Source organism: Platalea leucorodia (assembly GCF_965183815.1).
Source record: "Platalea leucorodia genome assembly, chromosome: 8".
NCBI classification, from domain to species: Eukaryota; Metazoa; Chordata; class Aves; order Pelecaniformes; family Threskiornithidae; genus Platalea; species Platalea leucorodia.
In genome coordinates, this window is record NC_138830.1 from 14,335,618 (window position 1) to 14,351,885 (window position 16,268).

General features: G+C 45.8%; 1 protein-coding gene across 1 annotated transcript in view; it reads right to left on the minus strand.

Moving 5' to 3' along the window:
• Positions 1-16,268, minus strand: part of FGF12 (fibroblast growth factor 12) — a gene marked incomplete at both ends in the record, with an annotated part of 105,146 nt that overhangs the window by 60,303 nt on the left and 28,575 nt on the right. Inside the window, one exon of the mRNA XM_082319404.1 lies at positions 14,670-14,773. Within this exon, the coding sequence (XP_082175530.1) occupies positions 14,670-14,773 (104 nt within the window). The remainder of the gene's footprint in view (positions 1-14,669; positions 14,774-16,268) is intronic.

Here is a 16,268-nt window from a genome sequence, read left to right on the forward strand (position 1 = left end):
AGCTGCTACCCAGAGACACAGGTTTAACCAAACAACCCCCAGGGACGAGGCTGGTTTCAGTCCTCCCTTCTGGCCTCTCTCCGAAGATAAAAGACACAGTTCTTTCCCCAGCCACACCAGGTACCCCTCCATTGTATTCACAGCTGCAACAGTGAGCAGAATCTGATTGATGTCTTAATTTACTTAAGCCTTCCAAATACTTGAAAGAAGAGAATTATTTTTATGTTATTATTTTTTTATATGTGAAATCTGATTAGAATAATCCTGGCAGGGCAGAGAGTGATAAGCGAATAGAGTAGGTGAAAAAAAGTAGTTTTGAAGGAGGAAATTGATTTCCTTCCATCCCTCCAAATTTGAATAATAAACTTGCACAAAGGCCTTTGTTGCAAGAAACTACTGGAGATGCAAGAAACTGTAATTAAAATACTTTAATAAATCATCTCTCAGAGCTCCTTACAAAAATAGAGGTTGTTACAGAGTAAAAAGTTTGAGACATTCACACTTGGAATCCAGTGGTCAACGCTTTCATGGGGGTGCAGAAAAACTTGAAAAAACACCTGAAATTAGCCAGTGTCATGCAAGAAACAGAGGCTATGGGAATCTGGGTGCTTTGCCTGCTTTTGCAACTAAGAAGTTACAAACCAAAGAGAAACGTGACCAACAGGCATCTTTCCCTTTTCTACACCTCTGTTTTCTTGTGTAAGAAAGTGGATAACTCTCTCTTTTTTCTAGAAACCACTTTGAGCTTTCTGGTATAAAAGCAGGTCTTGCTATGATTTCACAAAAAGACATGAGGATTTCCAATTTCCAAAACAGGCATTATTTCTGAGAGATTCCCATTTATTCACTACAATCCTAAAACACTGTTAACAAAGAAAACTAATTGAAAATTCATATTCTGATGCCTCAGAAAGGAATTGGTTTCCTATATATGTAGTAGTATGAGCATGCACACATTCACTGGACATTACCCAAATGACTGAGCAGACCACAGTCTCAGGTATGCTGGGGTAAATACACTCATCTCAGTTTTCTTACTACATGAACGTCAATTGGTTTGCTCTAGATATAACCCAGTGCCAGAGACATTGGAAACTGAAATATCACTCAGTACCACAGAAATTGTACTGTTCCTTCCACCGTTGCCTTGCTACATGATGCTTTATGGCCATGCATCCACCACTAAAAAAACCAATGGAACAACATTTTCTGTTGAGTCCAGTCCACCTCCAAGCAAAACAGCCAGCGCAGAGTTTGGCCCACAGCTCTCATTAAGTCCTTGGTCATGCCCAGATGGCACAAGATGCCCTGCAGAGAGGAAGACACAGTGCATGGCACCATACCAGGGCTATAAAGCACTACTGAAGCACCATGAACGCTGGAGAGATTGCCATCCACCCAGATGGTTTCTGGTACCCAACCTAGCTCTGAAAAAACAGGCATTTCTGTACAGCCTAAGGAAATGTTTTCTCAGCGGTCAGATAGCTCGCTAAGCTACTGTCTCTATTACTGGTTTCTCCTAGCTGTCACAATGAGTGGCACCTACTGGAGCTGGACACTGAGTTACATGGGCCCACAAGGGCCACCCTTACGTTCATCTCGGTGAGAGCAAGGGGATGTACTGGGTGCCCAACACCTCTGAAAGCAGGGCTTTAAATGGTCTGAAAATCCATGCCTGATTTTGTTACTGCAAATGGTTTTCTTGCAAGACCTGGCTGTTCAGCTCCTGGGGGCATCAGCATGTTACAAGTGCTTCTTTCCAGAGCATTGCTGCAATCCTGAGCTTCTCAGGAGCTGTTTCCAATTCTCCACCTGCCATCTTGTGATGCCGACACTGTAAACAGCCCAGCTCCTTGGGTGGCTGAAAAAGAGATATCTGCGGAGCCCTGAGCAACTGCACTTGACATATGGTATTAAGATGTGCAAGGGAAGATGGCTGGCAGAGTACGACTCTCCTGTGGTTCTTTTGCCTGCTCCCATTATCCTCAGTGAAGATTGCTAGGGACATAAATGCTGAGGAGCCAGAAAAGAAGTGAAATGAGAAGACAGAGAGGGAGAAGCAAGCCCTGCCTACACAGCACACAGCTTTCAAAGCAAACCAATTTGCTCAAACACAAGATACTACACAAACAAGTTGTGCTGCTGCTGATGCACCAGTTCCCTGAATAATCACAGTGATATAAAAGAAAGCTTGAGATTAAGGCAAAGAATTAGGATCAGGAAGAACAGAAGGCCTAATCCAGTCTCCACGCATGACCTTGGGCATGTCACATCACTCCTCTATGCTCAATTTCCTTAACTATGTGATGAAGCTTCCCAGCGTGAGTGGAAAAATTACGTGAGAGCGTGGGAGAGCCCAAGAGCAACTCACAGGTAAGTGACAACAGACTCTTTTCGGGGCCCACACCATTGGCCTCTGCAGCCCCAGCTAAGTTAATTCCTCCCACTGCCAATGATCCAGATGACCCAGACACCTTCAGACCAGCACAGCCCTGAAGGCCAATCATGGGATATAGCTTTAGGCAAAAGAATTGCATTTTAACAGCTCTATATCTACCAGACATGAGAGCCACAGGCTGGGTCCTGCATTATGCTGACAGTATTTGTGTGGTGTTCCCATCAGAGATTGAAGTGATGCAGCACCTCTCTGAGCCGGCCTCCCATCAAAAGCTGGTGTTCCGCATGAGCTCTCACTCCTCCTCCTCCTCCTCCAACACTGGCAGTTATCACCAGACTACTCTGCTTCTGATTTCACCTCAAGTACTTCTAGAGTCCTTCCCTTTGCTCCGTTCCCTTCCTGCTCACCATGGTGTATGGTGGGATTCCCCAGCATCCACGGGGAAATTCTGCTACAGGCAGTAAATGTGAGTCATAAACCAGGCAACAGGGTTTAAACCGGAAACAATCTCGAGTGCAACAGGACCATGAGCATCATGACAGGGTTGACCAAGCTGTGGTTTGCCCTTAGAGGTGCTTTGTATTTTTTTTTCTTCCTAAACAAAAGCTCATAGATGTGACTCCTGCAGAGATCCTCAACTTTCTCCGGCTGGAGAGACAACGTCTGCCTTTGGGTTCAACGCCTCCAGACTGCATTTCACTTGAGGACTGGGAAACTGGGGAGGAAGGGAAGTCCCTACACAAGATCTCCAGGTTTTTTCCACAGAAAGCCAGAAAAAGGGCATGTCAGTTCCCAGACAGGTCTACAACTACTGAACGGCAGCAACATTTTAGATGCCTTCCTATCACACCAGGTGTCCACAGGACATCAATAGACATCCCCTATGGACAAGATTGTGCACAGTCTCTGTGCAGATGCAGATCAGCAGGCAGGAGCTAACACACAGAGCATCACTCAAGAAAGCACAGCCAGTGCTGTTCAACTCCAGCTCCAGGAGAGGCAAGGAGGAAAAGGGAGGGTTCTGCCCAGCCAAAACGCCCACAGCAGCAGGAAGAGGTGTAAGAAGGTGGAAGTTGCTTTGGACATGCCAGTAGAATAGCTGTGAGCCTTTTTCCTCTAAGAACTAGGAAGGCAACAACCAACACTACGGATCCCAACTGGAGTGGGCTGGTTGCACATCTGCACATCACCCGTCTCCTGAGATGGCTGGATCCCTGTCAAAGGTCCTTCCTCCAGCCAGTCTGCTCTGCCCTACTAGAAAGCAAAGGCCTCTGCAGCCATCTACCTGACATGGGAACAGGCAGAGTGCAGAAGAGAGGGGGCTGCAGGAAATAGTCAGTGTCCTCCAATTGCAGATGGTGGCAGTTCTCCTTGGCACTAAGTACAGTCCAAAACGCAAAACCCATTAGCTGCCCCAGCTCTGCCAGCAGTAGTTATTCAGGTGGAAGGAGGAAGGGGGGAACTTTTTTCCAGTGCACATGAACCAACTTAGAGCAATACAGTGGTGAGTCCTCAACCCACCAGGAGCGGGAAACAGTCACTTTAAAAGACACGTAATGTCTGGCATAAGTGCATGAGCTTTGAACACTGCAGCAGGGATACCAAGAACTGCCCTTCTTGACCCCTGCTTGCTTTGGAGAGATTGCTGCTGGGGGAAGCAATAGCCCAGCACAGCCACTGTGCTTGTGGGAATGTCAGAATCCTGCTCTTCATCTCACTTTGCACGTGCCTAGAAAGTTGGACGTTACCTTTCCCAGTGCCTCCTCACCTAACAGCCTTGTTCAAAATCCCTGAGGTTTTATTTTCTTCTCTTCTATTTCATGCTTACATTGATTTAGTGGTGGAAAAGGCTCTGTAGGAGATTCGTGCTGATTTCTATCTCAGAGGCTTTAGAGAGAAGCAGACAATCTTTGTCCAGCTGTAGTTAATTCCTCTGCAGTGCTCCAGACAGCATCTGGGATTCTGTAACGTGTGCACGTGTGCATGCAACTCCCAAGAGCTGTTATCAATAATGCATTTGATGTGCAGCCTTCAGAGGAGCTGACCAAGGAAGCTTCTTATAAAGAGAAGTCAATCCTTTGGTCTTCTCAGGAGGAAAGTGGTGAGGAGATAGGAAGACTTACCATCTTCATGCCATGTCTTATTTACATCAAGAGGGTGTTCACATTTCAGAAAGCTTTTAGCGTGGGGCTGGTGCCTAGGTATGTATTTGGGGGATTTGAGAGCACATTGTGAATATTAAAATACTTTCAACTTTCTGGGATTGAGCTAACTTATAAAAAAGAGCTGCATGAAAGGCTACCATTGCTTCCAAAGCACAGCTCCTCTGCACCTCAGATGCCATCGACACATCAGAGGTGGCAGGACACTCTCATAGTGTCTTTACCGCCTTCTTGATGGCTGAGATGTCAAACCACCAAATGAACCCATGACTTGTGTGTGCGTGTGAGGGATTTATTGATTTCAGAGCAGGACAATTAATTTCATTTAGAAGTTTCAGGGCTTTTTAGGCTTTTCCACAGAAGAGTAGCCACCTCCACACAACACAGGATGCAATCTGTAGTGCATCAGCAGGGAAGAAGGTCCCCTTTTTAATCAAGCAAAAGCTGTAAGGGGAGGCCACAGGCTTAAGTCTGCATAGCGTCCACCCACTGCGATGAATCTTTTGGTCTGGATATATTGTCTGAAACACACTTATGTTAAGATTAATAAAAAGTGGTTAAGGAAAAGGAAAAAGGATGACAGCAACAAAGTGAGTAGCAGAAACCGTTGGAAGGTGTAACTAAAGAAGAACAAAACCTCAAGCAAGTGAAATTAGTCACAAAAGTTCAAGCATATAACCTAACTGCAGGCAGAAAGGTGATAATACACCATAAAAGGACTAATGGGTACCCCTCCAACCATGATTACTTGGTCTTCTAGTCCCATGAGAAGTCCACAGACAACTCCTGGTGCAGCAGAGGAACTTTCATTTAAGCTTGGAAAATAAGGGCCAGGCCATGAGTCCAAACTCTGCTCTGAACCATCCCATCTGGGCTCAGCCTCCAGTAAAGCCAGGATTTCCTCCTCCTGTTCACAGCACAGAAGAGGCCATGACTTTACTACCAGAATTTTCAGAATCTCACATTTTCTCATAATCCTGCATCTGTGACTGTACCCTCTACACAATCTTGTGGGGCAGACAGCCATTAGCCATAGGTGGGCTGGTCACGTAGCCACTTCTCCTTTAAACTGGTCCTGGGCACCCGGGCCAATTGGAATCACCAACATCACAGAACAGGGATGCGTAAGCACACATGGTGTCCTGTTTGTAACACTGTGGGGAAGTGAGTTCCTGGGCATAGTGGCTGCTGTGAGGCAGGGCCCTGAGCCCCCGGCACCAAGGAAGCTTTGTGGGTGCATTTGAGCCCAAGTTATGGTTAATGTGTAAGGTGACCCACTCTGCAGAGGGTCTAGGCCATTGGTTAAACTGACTTACTCTGCAGAGGGTTTTGGATGTTCATTTAACGGACCTGCTCTGTCTGCAGAGGGTCTGTATTAAAATGAAGTCTTGATTGTAACAACAACATCCCGTCATTGTTCTGCCAGAGATCCCTAAAGAACTTGCCTGTCCCCATGGTGTTGGGTGGCAGCATCTCAAACCTGTGTGGGCCCCACCCTAGAGCCTCCTGTACCATTCCAGGGAAAAAACTAACACAGAAAAAAAGCTCTTAAAGCATAATACCATTAAAGAGCTATTTTAAGTCCAGATTCTACCCAGTTTATTCATTCATTCATTCAAAATTTACAAGTTGGATGATGTCATTAAATACTCCAGTAACAAACAACCAGCAGATCTAAAAAACTCAGCCATTTCCTCTCAGGGCCACTGTTTTCAGCCTTCCATGAGGGCCAGGCATATTTTTAAAACAAACTCAGCCCCGGCGTCAGCGGACACAGTGGGTGGGGAAGGATGAGCTCTGCCTTTGATGCACGCTGCTTTTCGGCTGCCCTCTAACCCACTGTCACAAGGCCAGAATCGGGCTCCGCCTCGGCCAGTATGCACAGAAGGCAGACCTTGCTGGGCCTCTTTGGTGCACCTTGTACCACGAGGGTAGACACAAAGACCGGGCATGGTTTAGGAGGGCCTGGAGCGGGTCCAAAGCTGTGTCCTGCCTGCTCTGCTGCCGGGATGCCTTCGGGCAGTGCTGCTGGCAAGGTGCCTCTCTGCTCACGCACAGATTGCAGGCTCCTTGGCAGAAGCACGCCGGCCATCCCACGCGCTCTGCGGAGCTGAGCACACTGTCAGCATGCAACACATCACAGCAGTGACTGGCTGCCAGTAGTATGAACAGATCCCTTCCACCCCGCTTGCAGCTTCACAGATGAATTCACGGCGAGAGAAGTTGGGTAGATGTGGAGCTTTCCTTGCAGCAAGGAGCGGCTCTTCCAGAAGAGATGCCAGAAGAGGCAACTGAAAGTGGCTGGTAATCCCCAGGGCCCGCATCCCTGTGGCAGAGGAGACTGGGGAGCACAGATTCAACAAAGCATCAAGGTGCAATTCCAGGGGTTTCCTGAACTGGATCTTGTATAAGGATATTTCAGCTCCTCGTCCAGGTTCATAACTCCCACTGAGCATGTTGACTCCACCAATTTCAGGAGGCTCCTGTGAGGCACCATACCATGTAACTATAGGTGCTAGAAGCCAGTCCTGCATCTTGGGACTCATGGGAACTAAAAGATATGGGACCTGAGCTCAGCTCCCATGATTCAGATACTTTAAGAAAATTAGTTTTGCTTTGCAAGTGCTTACTCAGGATAGTACCCTTTCACAGCAAAAGCAGGGCAGGGATGGTTCAGGCTTCCATCCAGGCCCTTCCGCTACAGTACACTACATTCCCCACTGATTCAGCCAGTCTGGCTTGAAATAGCCCAGGTATTTTGAAACTCTCTCCCTTTCACTTGGAAAACTGCATTACAGTCCAACAATATTCCTCATTTTAAAAGTTTTCTAACACTTGGCTCCCAGTTATAATTACATGCACACAGTCGGTAAGGTTTCGTCTTGGGTTTTTCAGCCTATGACTGTTGTATCTCCTGCTTTCGCCTCCAGAGCCATTAGTCACTGTTTGGCAAAGGCACACCATTCACTAGTTTTATCCATTCTATATTTGACTTTCGTGTTATCAGAAAGGAGATCTGAATCACTTCATTAAGACACACCTGACCTCAGCCAAACATGTCCTCGCTCAAAGCTTTCCTCCTTTCTTTTCGTATCAGAGTCCTGGACCCAGGAAGGACAATATTTGTCCTCCCTCCACCACAAAATAAAATGTTAATAATCCCACTATCATCCCTGATGTACTGGAGTTTAGACTAGATTTCACTTGTGGAAAACAGACAATAACACTATTTATGGACAAGACACTGAATAAATGGCATTAAAAACAAGCAAAGCAGGCTGGAGAGTTTGAGGAAAGGCAAAATGTTAGCCTAGGGAGAGGGGCTCAGTTACTGGCCCCTCCTGCATCCTCCCAGCCAGCAGGATGCAAAAGGAAGGCAACGAAAGGGACTTCTGCTGCGACTGCCTCTCCAGAGCGACATGACAACAGTCAGCTTTTGGTTCTTGTTTGCCGGGACGAGTGCTCCACTTGCACGTAACCTCTGCTAACTAGGGGCCTGCCTGCACACCGTTCCATCCTCAGTCTAGACATTTCCTAGAGTTTCCTTCCAAAATCCAACTCAAACATTGTATTGCCATCAACCATTCTGCTTTAACCTCATCATTTCCCCTACAGTGGTTAATTGATCACACACAATGCACAGGAGAAAAATGGGAAGCTCTATGCAACACTACTGCTGCTTAGTACCCGCTCCAAAGACTTCATCTGCCTGTTTATCTAAGGTTAGGCCTGCACATTTGGCCTCAAGGAAATCAGCAGAAGGAACACTGTGCAGAAGATGGCAGCTACAACTGATTCATGTCTGCAATTTCTACTCTTGCCTTCCTTACAATTTAGAGCAACCCCTCCCCGCCGGTTTTACCCTCCTCCCTCTTCCACACTTCAGGGAAATCACATGGGATCAAAATGCTCAACCAAAATCTAAACATTTTGTTCTGATTTTATTAGGAGTGGTAAAGCAATATAAAATACTCGAGTTCTTTCAAAATGGGAACCTGTAACATTTCTTTGGGGAAGCGTCAAAATGAGATGAGTCAGCACCACTGGAGCGTTTTCCCCCAATTTTCTTCCAAAATGAAATTTCAGCAAAAGATCATAATGCATCCCAATACTGACAGACCACTGCTCACAAAGGGCAGTGTCCCATCCCCGCTCCTCCAGCTGGCATCAGGTGGAACATAACACATTCCTAAATATCCTGCACAACCAAGGCTAAGATAAGGCACTTTTATTGAAGCATATTTACTCTTTATAATTTGCACTGCTATCATATAAGACAAGGAACAGCTAGCTAGCAAAACAGGATTAGGTCCTACTGTTACTAACTTTGTCCTCTGAACAGTCTCTTGCTTGAACAGGTGAAAGCTTAGTCCAGCCTAACTTATCCCAGATGTTGATACAAGGTGCAGAGCAGCACCTTCCCTGTGGAAGCCCCGCCGTGGTGCTGTGCTAGGAAAGTTCAGGGAATACAGGTCCCTTAACAGGATGCCAGATGGGAAACCTGCCCAAAAAAAAAAAGCCACAGTATTGCACTGTCCCAGCTCTCCTCATCTGACGAGCAGTCCAGGCGGTCCTACCAAGTGAGGTCGTACCCATTTCTAGCTCTTACGACATCCTGAATAACCCCTGAGCCTGTGTGGGCCAGCACTGGTCCTGGCTGACTTGCACCAGTCACACACAGGACAGGGGAGCCCGTTCTGCTGGGGTGAAAGGCAAGCTGGACTGTTGAAGAGCTCCTGAGAGCCAAGCAGAGCAACATGGGTGGCAGCACCTCACTGAGGGAAAAGGGACCATTTTGTTATTGATAGCTGTGTTTACAAGTTTCCATGATACAAGGGTGGCATGTCAGGGTGCCCGCCAGGAGCTGTATTTTAGGAACATTCAATGCAAGGCAGGAATCTGCTCCCAGGGGCTGGTTCTCCTCAGCACAGCTGCTTCCCTGAGCATCCATTTTGTTCCCTCCATATTTATGAATAAGCCAGGGGACAGGAGTTTTACATCTCCCAGTTAATGCCTTCATTCAGTGAGCCCCTTTAAACAGCCAATGAAGAAGAATAGATACTCTGGAGGGAAATTAAAAGCACATTACATCAGGCTCCTGCTGTGCTTTGCCTTTGGAGACATTTCTTTCTCTCCACTGACCTGGCTCCCTAATGAGGCATGTAAACTAGGGAATCACCCCGGCAAGTGTGCTTGCTTGCAAAGTTTGTAAAAGGGAATCATCCAGGATACCTGCCTGGCCTATCTGCACTTCTGACCAAATCGACTAGCACCACTGGAGGTCAAATAGGAATTAAAAAAAGGGCATTGGCAGGAGCAGGTTTAACACCCCATGTCTATTAGGGGAGAGAATGCAGAATTATTGATTCCAGCCCCTGACCTTGAAATGATGTAAATAAAAGTGCAGCAACCCTAGAGGAGATGTAGCAAAACAGTTACAGCATTGCAAGCAGATTAAAAAACACAGTTAATATACATACTTCCCCAGATGCTTGTTTATTATTATGCAAAATGATAGAGCAGAAAAAAAGCAGAGAAAAAGAAAATGCAAAGACACACTGAGCTCTTAACGTGACTTGGGTTTTTTTCAATGCTGTTTAGATTTTTTTATCGTGCATAATCATTCCCTTATTAGCAGGAATCTTTGAAGTGATTCAAGCTCTAATTTCAGCATTTCAAACTCACAGGTTTGTACTGTAAAACCATACTGAGCTCTCATAAGTGACCCATTTTTTTCCTCTGTATTCTATATCTCTGCTAGGGTTTTCTCAGTCTTTCCAATAAATTATGTATCACGATTTGCCATTTCAAAAATAATTAGAACGCTGCGTTAAACAACAAGGAATATCTGAGAGCAGTACATTTTAGAAGTGTTATGCACTTGGGGCAAAACCAATCCCAGCTGTAATGCCACTGAATTATACATATCATGGTATTGAGAGCTGCAATTTCAGTGTACTTGGAGTGATTGGGTGGGCCTGTGGAGGCTCTACAGCCCCATGACAGCAGCCTCCTGCTCCAGGAGAACCAGGTTTGCCTCTCAGGCAAAATACTTCGCAGATGCTCCCTTCCCCCTGCCGCCCCTGTGAGTTGTTGCAGCAGGGGTAATGGAGACAAAGCTGGGCACCGAGGAGAGAAACTTCAGAGAAAGGTTATACAGGAGTAGGGATTAATTTGGTGGTGGAACTATTAACTCCAGACAGAGACAGGAGAGCATGTTCTGTGTCTTTTTCCCGTTACGATTAGGCTGTAAACTCACTGGAGCAGGACGTACCTCTTCATTCTGTGTTTCCCTCTCCTCTGCAACAACCAGCCTTTGGTCTCAGCTTCCCAAGCACTAAGACAGTACTAGTAATACCCACTGCCCTTCATTCATTCTGTATATTTTTACTTTGGCATAAAACGCTAACAGTGAATCCTCCGGAGAGTCATGTCACTCCCCAGAACAGGTGCTGATAAAAACCTTTGTGCACCATCAGGGAATTTACAGCTGCTCTACATTACAAGAAATCAAATGGGAACAAACTAATGATTCTGCAAGCTTGCTATGAAGACAGTGTTTTGCATCCTACTGTCTGCAAAGCCAGGTGCTTCAGACCAAGACCTGATTTTCTTGCCTACTAAGCACCTAATTCCCCAGCAGACCTCAGAGGTACCAATAAGCTAGTCTGGAAAAAAAAAAAAATCAGGTATCCAGTGTAAGTAAACAATGCACAAAAGTCATAAATAGCTGCTTCCCAAGCAAAGAGGCTTTGGCATCTAATGCATTTAGGCCTCTGAACCTGGCTAGGGATCTATGGTTGGCTTTAACCCAGCAGCCCAACCCCACACTGTCCCTACGCATCCCTAACTAACAGAATACACGAGGAAACTCATTGCTAAAGGTATCAATGTGGCCAAGCACATAGGAGGGTCTTTCATGTTCCTGCAAAGAGCCTTCTCACCAAGTTTGGCTTTGGCTTTAGGGGACCCCACTCAGCCCTGCTTTTGTGCTGATGGGCACTAGGAAGACTTTTTCCAAGGGTTGGTTATTCTAAACCCATTCATTCAAGAGCCCATTGGCCCAAACTCAGAAGGAGCTGGCACAAACCATCTCTGAGACCAGGCTGATAATAGCCTCTGGTTTGATCCAGGGCAGAGGATGTCAGCCAAGGTCTCAGCTGACGCACACAGATTAAATAGCACCAAAAAAAAACCCCACCGCCAAACAAAAACAAAACAAACCCACAGTGATGTGTTCAGTTACAGCCACAATCTGGGCTCAAGAGGAGGGGGGGAAAAAAAAAAAAAGAAAACAAAAAAAAACAAACACAAAAACAAAACCACACACAAACCAACATTTCCCTGGACAGTCACATTTTATCTGAAAGCAGTCCTGGGCTTGAGGGTGTTATAAGAAGTCCTAGCAGCGCTAGGCCTGGGAGAGACAGCAGGGGAGGCAGCCAAGCAGCAAAAAATGTTCATTTATCAATGGACCTGCGTGAGTGAACAATACCTATGAGCAATATTGACCCATTTTTTTCAGAAATCCCTCAGAAAAGGCTAATGATAAAAAAAAAATAGGTACATGCACAAGACCAAAGGAAACTGGCCTGAGACAGAGCAAAGCTGTAGTTTAGGGTCTGCTAAGCAAACAGGGACGATGTGTCCTTTGGTGTAGGCAGCAATCGGGTCCAGGCGGCACAGCCGGGGGCCCTGCTCACCCCAGAGAGGAACAGACTGTCAAGTCCCGCCAAAGCAATTCTCCAGCACAGTCTTCGAGACTGACACAGCCATGCCAAATGTTGGCTTGGAGTGGGATCCTGGCCCCACAAAGAAAACTACAGCATCCAAAAGAGACTGCTTGAACAGGCTGAGCTCTCCCCAGGCATATCCAATTGTCTTGTAGGACCCTGGTCTTGTTCCTTGTCTTTGATGATATGAGTGGCCTGACCTACACTTCCTACTCCTTTATGCACAAATTTTCTTTTTTCTTTTGCCTTGGTGTCTGCTCCAAAGCACAGTGAATTCATTGATTTACTGCTGTAAGACAGAGACAGAGCCACCAGTCAATACAAGAAGAAAATTGGGTCCAGCGAGCTCCATCTCCCTGGCTTAGAGATGGGCGAGTAGCATCCATTTACTGCAAGCAGAAACCCTACATCATGTTGATGAAATGAACAGTTTAACTCTCTGATTAGTTCAGACAGAGCTGAATGCCATCAAACCATGGCATGTTATGAGGTCCACTTCACTAACCACTGGCCATCATGCTGCATCCTGACCTGATTAACCTTCCTATTTGATAGGCACACTTGGTGGGAATAAGCAGGCCTCATTAAACCACCCTCATTTGAATACATGTATGCTCTGGTGTCTTTTAGGAAACTTCATGACTAGCAGAGGTGTTTCCTAGACATGTGGTCTTCCTGCTCCCACCAGCTCTTGGTATGTCCCTCCTACCCTTTGCATTGTCTCACTACTGCTAGCAAGAGATCCTTTTCCTCTGCATCATCTCTGATCTTTCAGCTGTCAAACATCATGTTTCCTCTCCATTTCTTTTGCCTGAGCCCCGCACCTTTCCCTCCCTTGCACTATTTGTTCAGAAAATGCTACCCCTCATTACTCCAAAAAGACTCACCCAGCCTGGATGTGGCTCTGACACACACTGCTTTCCTGCAGTCCTCATTTACGGGGCACCGGTGGTACGAGGAGCCTCAGCGCCAGGCCAGGACCCCTTTATGCCCAGTGCTGTACAAACACAGGGCAAAACATCAGTCCTGACACCCCGACTATGTGACTAAAGGGAAGCATGCACAATAATGCAGTACCACACCATGCCTGGTATTACCTTTAGGACTCCGATAGCTTTACAAAAAGAGGAGGTTTTCATTGTTAGTAAACCAATGTAATTTATTTAGAAGCAGTCATTTATGTTTACTGGGCTATGAAAGAACAGGAAGCGTCTGGCATCCACAGAGATCCAGATTGATCTCTCTGTCTCTTCTTGACAAGCAGCCAGTTTTGAGACCTCTCTCGCCAGGCATACTAACACATCCACTTGCTGTTTTCTACCCTGAGACACTGGGGAGACAGAGCTTTGTTACCTCCCAAAGGAAAGGGGGAAATCCCAACCATGTGAGCGCTTCAAAACTGACTGGGAATGAAGACAGACGGTTAAGAGTTAGGAAACATTGTGCAGGAGCAACTCGGACTGTTGTCCTTTCAATGGTCCTATCTCGAATCTCACATACACTTTTAAAGCAAAATAAACACCTAGATAAGAGTAGAATCGCTGCACTGTAAACTTACACAAAGGAAGATGAGATTAAAATCCCAGCTATACACTTTAAAGGTATCAGAACTACAGAAATGAGAAGTGTATTATTAACTATCACTTTTACTATGTAAAACTAGAGCAAAGTTATTTGAAGCATAAAAAATTCTGGCAAAGGGCTGCCATATTTAATAAATCACTGAATCAATTATTCACTGTGAAAATCAATTACTTACTTCAAATGAGAATCTTATGAATAACCTCATGCCCTTTCATGCCATCTAAGGAAGTTATAGGGGAATTAGTCAGTAAAAAATGCCTCACTTATCTTTTATGTGCATTAAAAAGACCACACAAATACAGTGAAATTCTGCTCTGCTGAAGCACTCTGCCAACAGAACAGTCCAGATCCATTTTAATGAAGTCAGTGTGTTGCTGTGGATTTACACTGCAGTCAAAAGCAGAGTATGACCCATTGGGGCACCACCTATGATCAGTTATCCGGGAATAATTCTGAAGCAATTCCATTCAGTCCATGCCATTTCACAAATGTGAAACCAGAATATAACCAGCCAACCACACAACCTCCTCTACAACATGACCTACATTAAATAACTACTCAAAGGAACACAAAGTGTATCTTCACAGGTCAGGAAATATTGCCATGAATCTCCATGGAGACACTTTAAAGTGAATATTGCATGGCCTTGCAGTAGCTCCCCCCATTCCTGCTTTTAAAAGTTTGCAGAAATGTGACCATTTTCAGAAAAAGCTGCAAGTCCCAATGCAGTCTCCTCCCTCCCACGTACAAAACCAAACCACTCCAGGATCCCCAACAGCATGAAGTACTTACTGAGCTGTAGAGATATCCCTCAGCATTCATGGCAACGTACAGACCTGCCTTCACCCCTTGAATTGCCACCACGCGAAGACCCACAGGAATTAGATTGAAAAGGGCTGCAGAAGGAAAAGAAAAGCAAAGGTTATGGCAACATCACCCTTCGTGGCCGCTACTGCTTTTTGCCCCAGGGCCAGCCCGCTCCACACCTGACTCTTAACAAAAGATACTGAACTAGAATCAAAAGTCCTGCTTCCAGCTACAGGAAAGGCCTGCAGCCGTGGGGCCAATGGTGAAAGCAAATTTTTAGAAGTACTGAATTTGGCTGCCTCCCAGAAGCCTTAACACACCCATCAGTCTGTCTGATCACTGCCTTTGCAATGCCAAGGGCTCATACATGCACTTAAGCTAGCACATCTCAACAGCTTTCCATGGGCCAGCTGAGCTGTGGTAACTGCACATGTACACGTCTGTGCCCGTGGCAAACGCAACAACACAACTTAGTTTAGTTCTCCTTGAAACAGATTTGAGCCTAGTCACACTTTCTTGCATTTGCCATATGCTAAAAGAGTATACAGACAGCGACCACAGCCAGAAGGATGCAAATTAACTTGACCATGTGTCTGCCCCTGTGATCCCTGCTGTCAAGGGAATGAAGAAACTCCGAAGAGATACTGCTCTGCTCCAGGACCAGACCACTGCTCCTCATTCAGAAGCAGCACTAGATAGGACGGAAGAGGACAAGACCTTTCAATACTCAGTTTTACTGCAATCTTATTGATTAAAGCATTGCAACCACTTCCTCCCAATTACTTACTTTAGTGCTTGATTCCAAATAGACCCTGTATCTCATTGAAAGACCTTTCCCATGAGCACACACATTAACGTACAGTCAGGCTTTTGCTACATTTCTAACAGAATGGGCCCAAATAGGAGAGGACTGTCACCATTTATAGACTGAGCACTGCGGCATTAGCATGGCTTTGTTTCCACTGAGATTTATAGGGCAAGAGTATCCAGACGTTGTAGGACCCCTCATGCTTCAGCCTACAAAGAGCTAACTAGACCCTGTCCCAAGGAGCTCTGGCTATGGAAAGACAAGCACAGGGTTGGGCAGAAAAACGAGCACAAACACAATGGAAATACTTCACTCAAGGTCCCTTCCTGCACAACTGCCCTGAAACAAGAATATTTTTTCTAGTTCCCTAGTCATGAGGTCAGACTGCCCCTTCCACATTCATGAAGCATTTCTTACGGCTTTTTTAACATGCTTACTTATTTGCAAAAGACTACTTAAAACTTCAAGAGCTTTGGGGTGTCCTAATTAGCCCAGGGGAGATCTGTTAATGGGGAGAGTGCAGAGGAAAGACTGAGTGACAGAGCACACAGTGAAACATTCCTATTTTCCAGCTGACCATTAAGGACATCATCCTCTAGCTGATCCATTTTATAGATCATTTATGAAGTTTTATGCCTGGCACATCACATTGGAGCAAGCATAGCACAAAGGGGTCTTCATGTTACAGTTGTAGGAAAAACAGTCCTCCTTCTCACTCTGCCATCTCCCAGCCTCTCCTTCCCTGGGTGATGGACCACTGCTGATTTAACATTAGC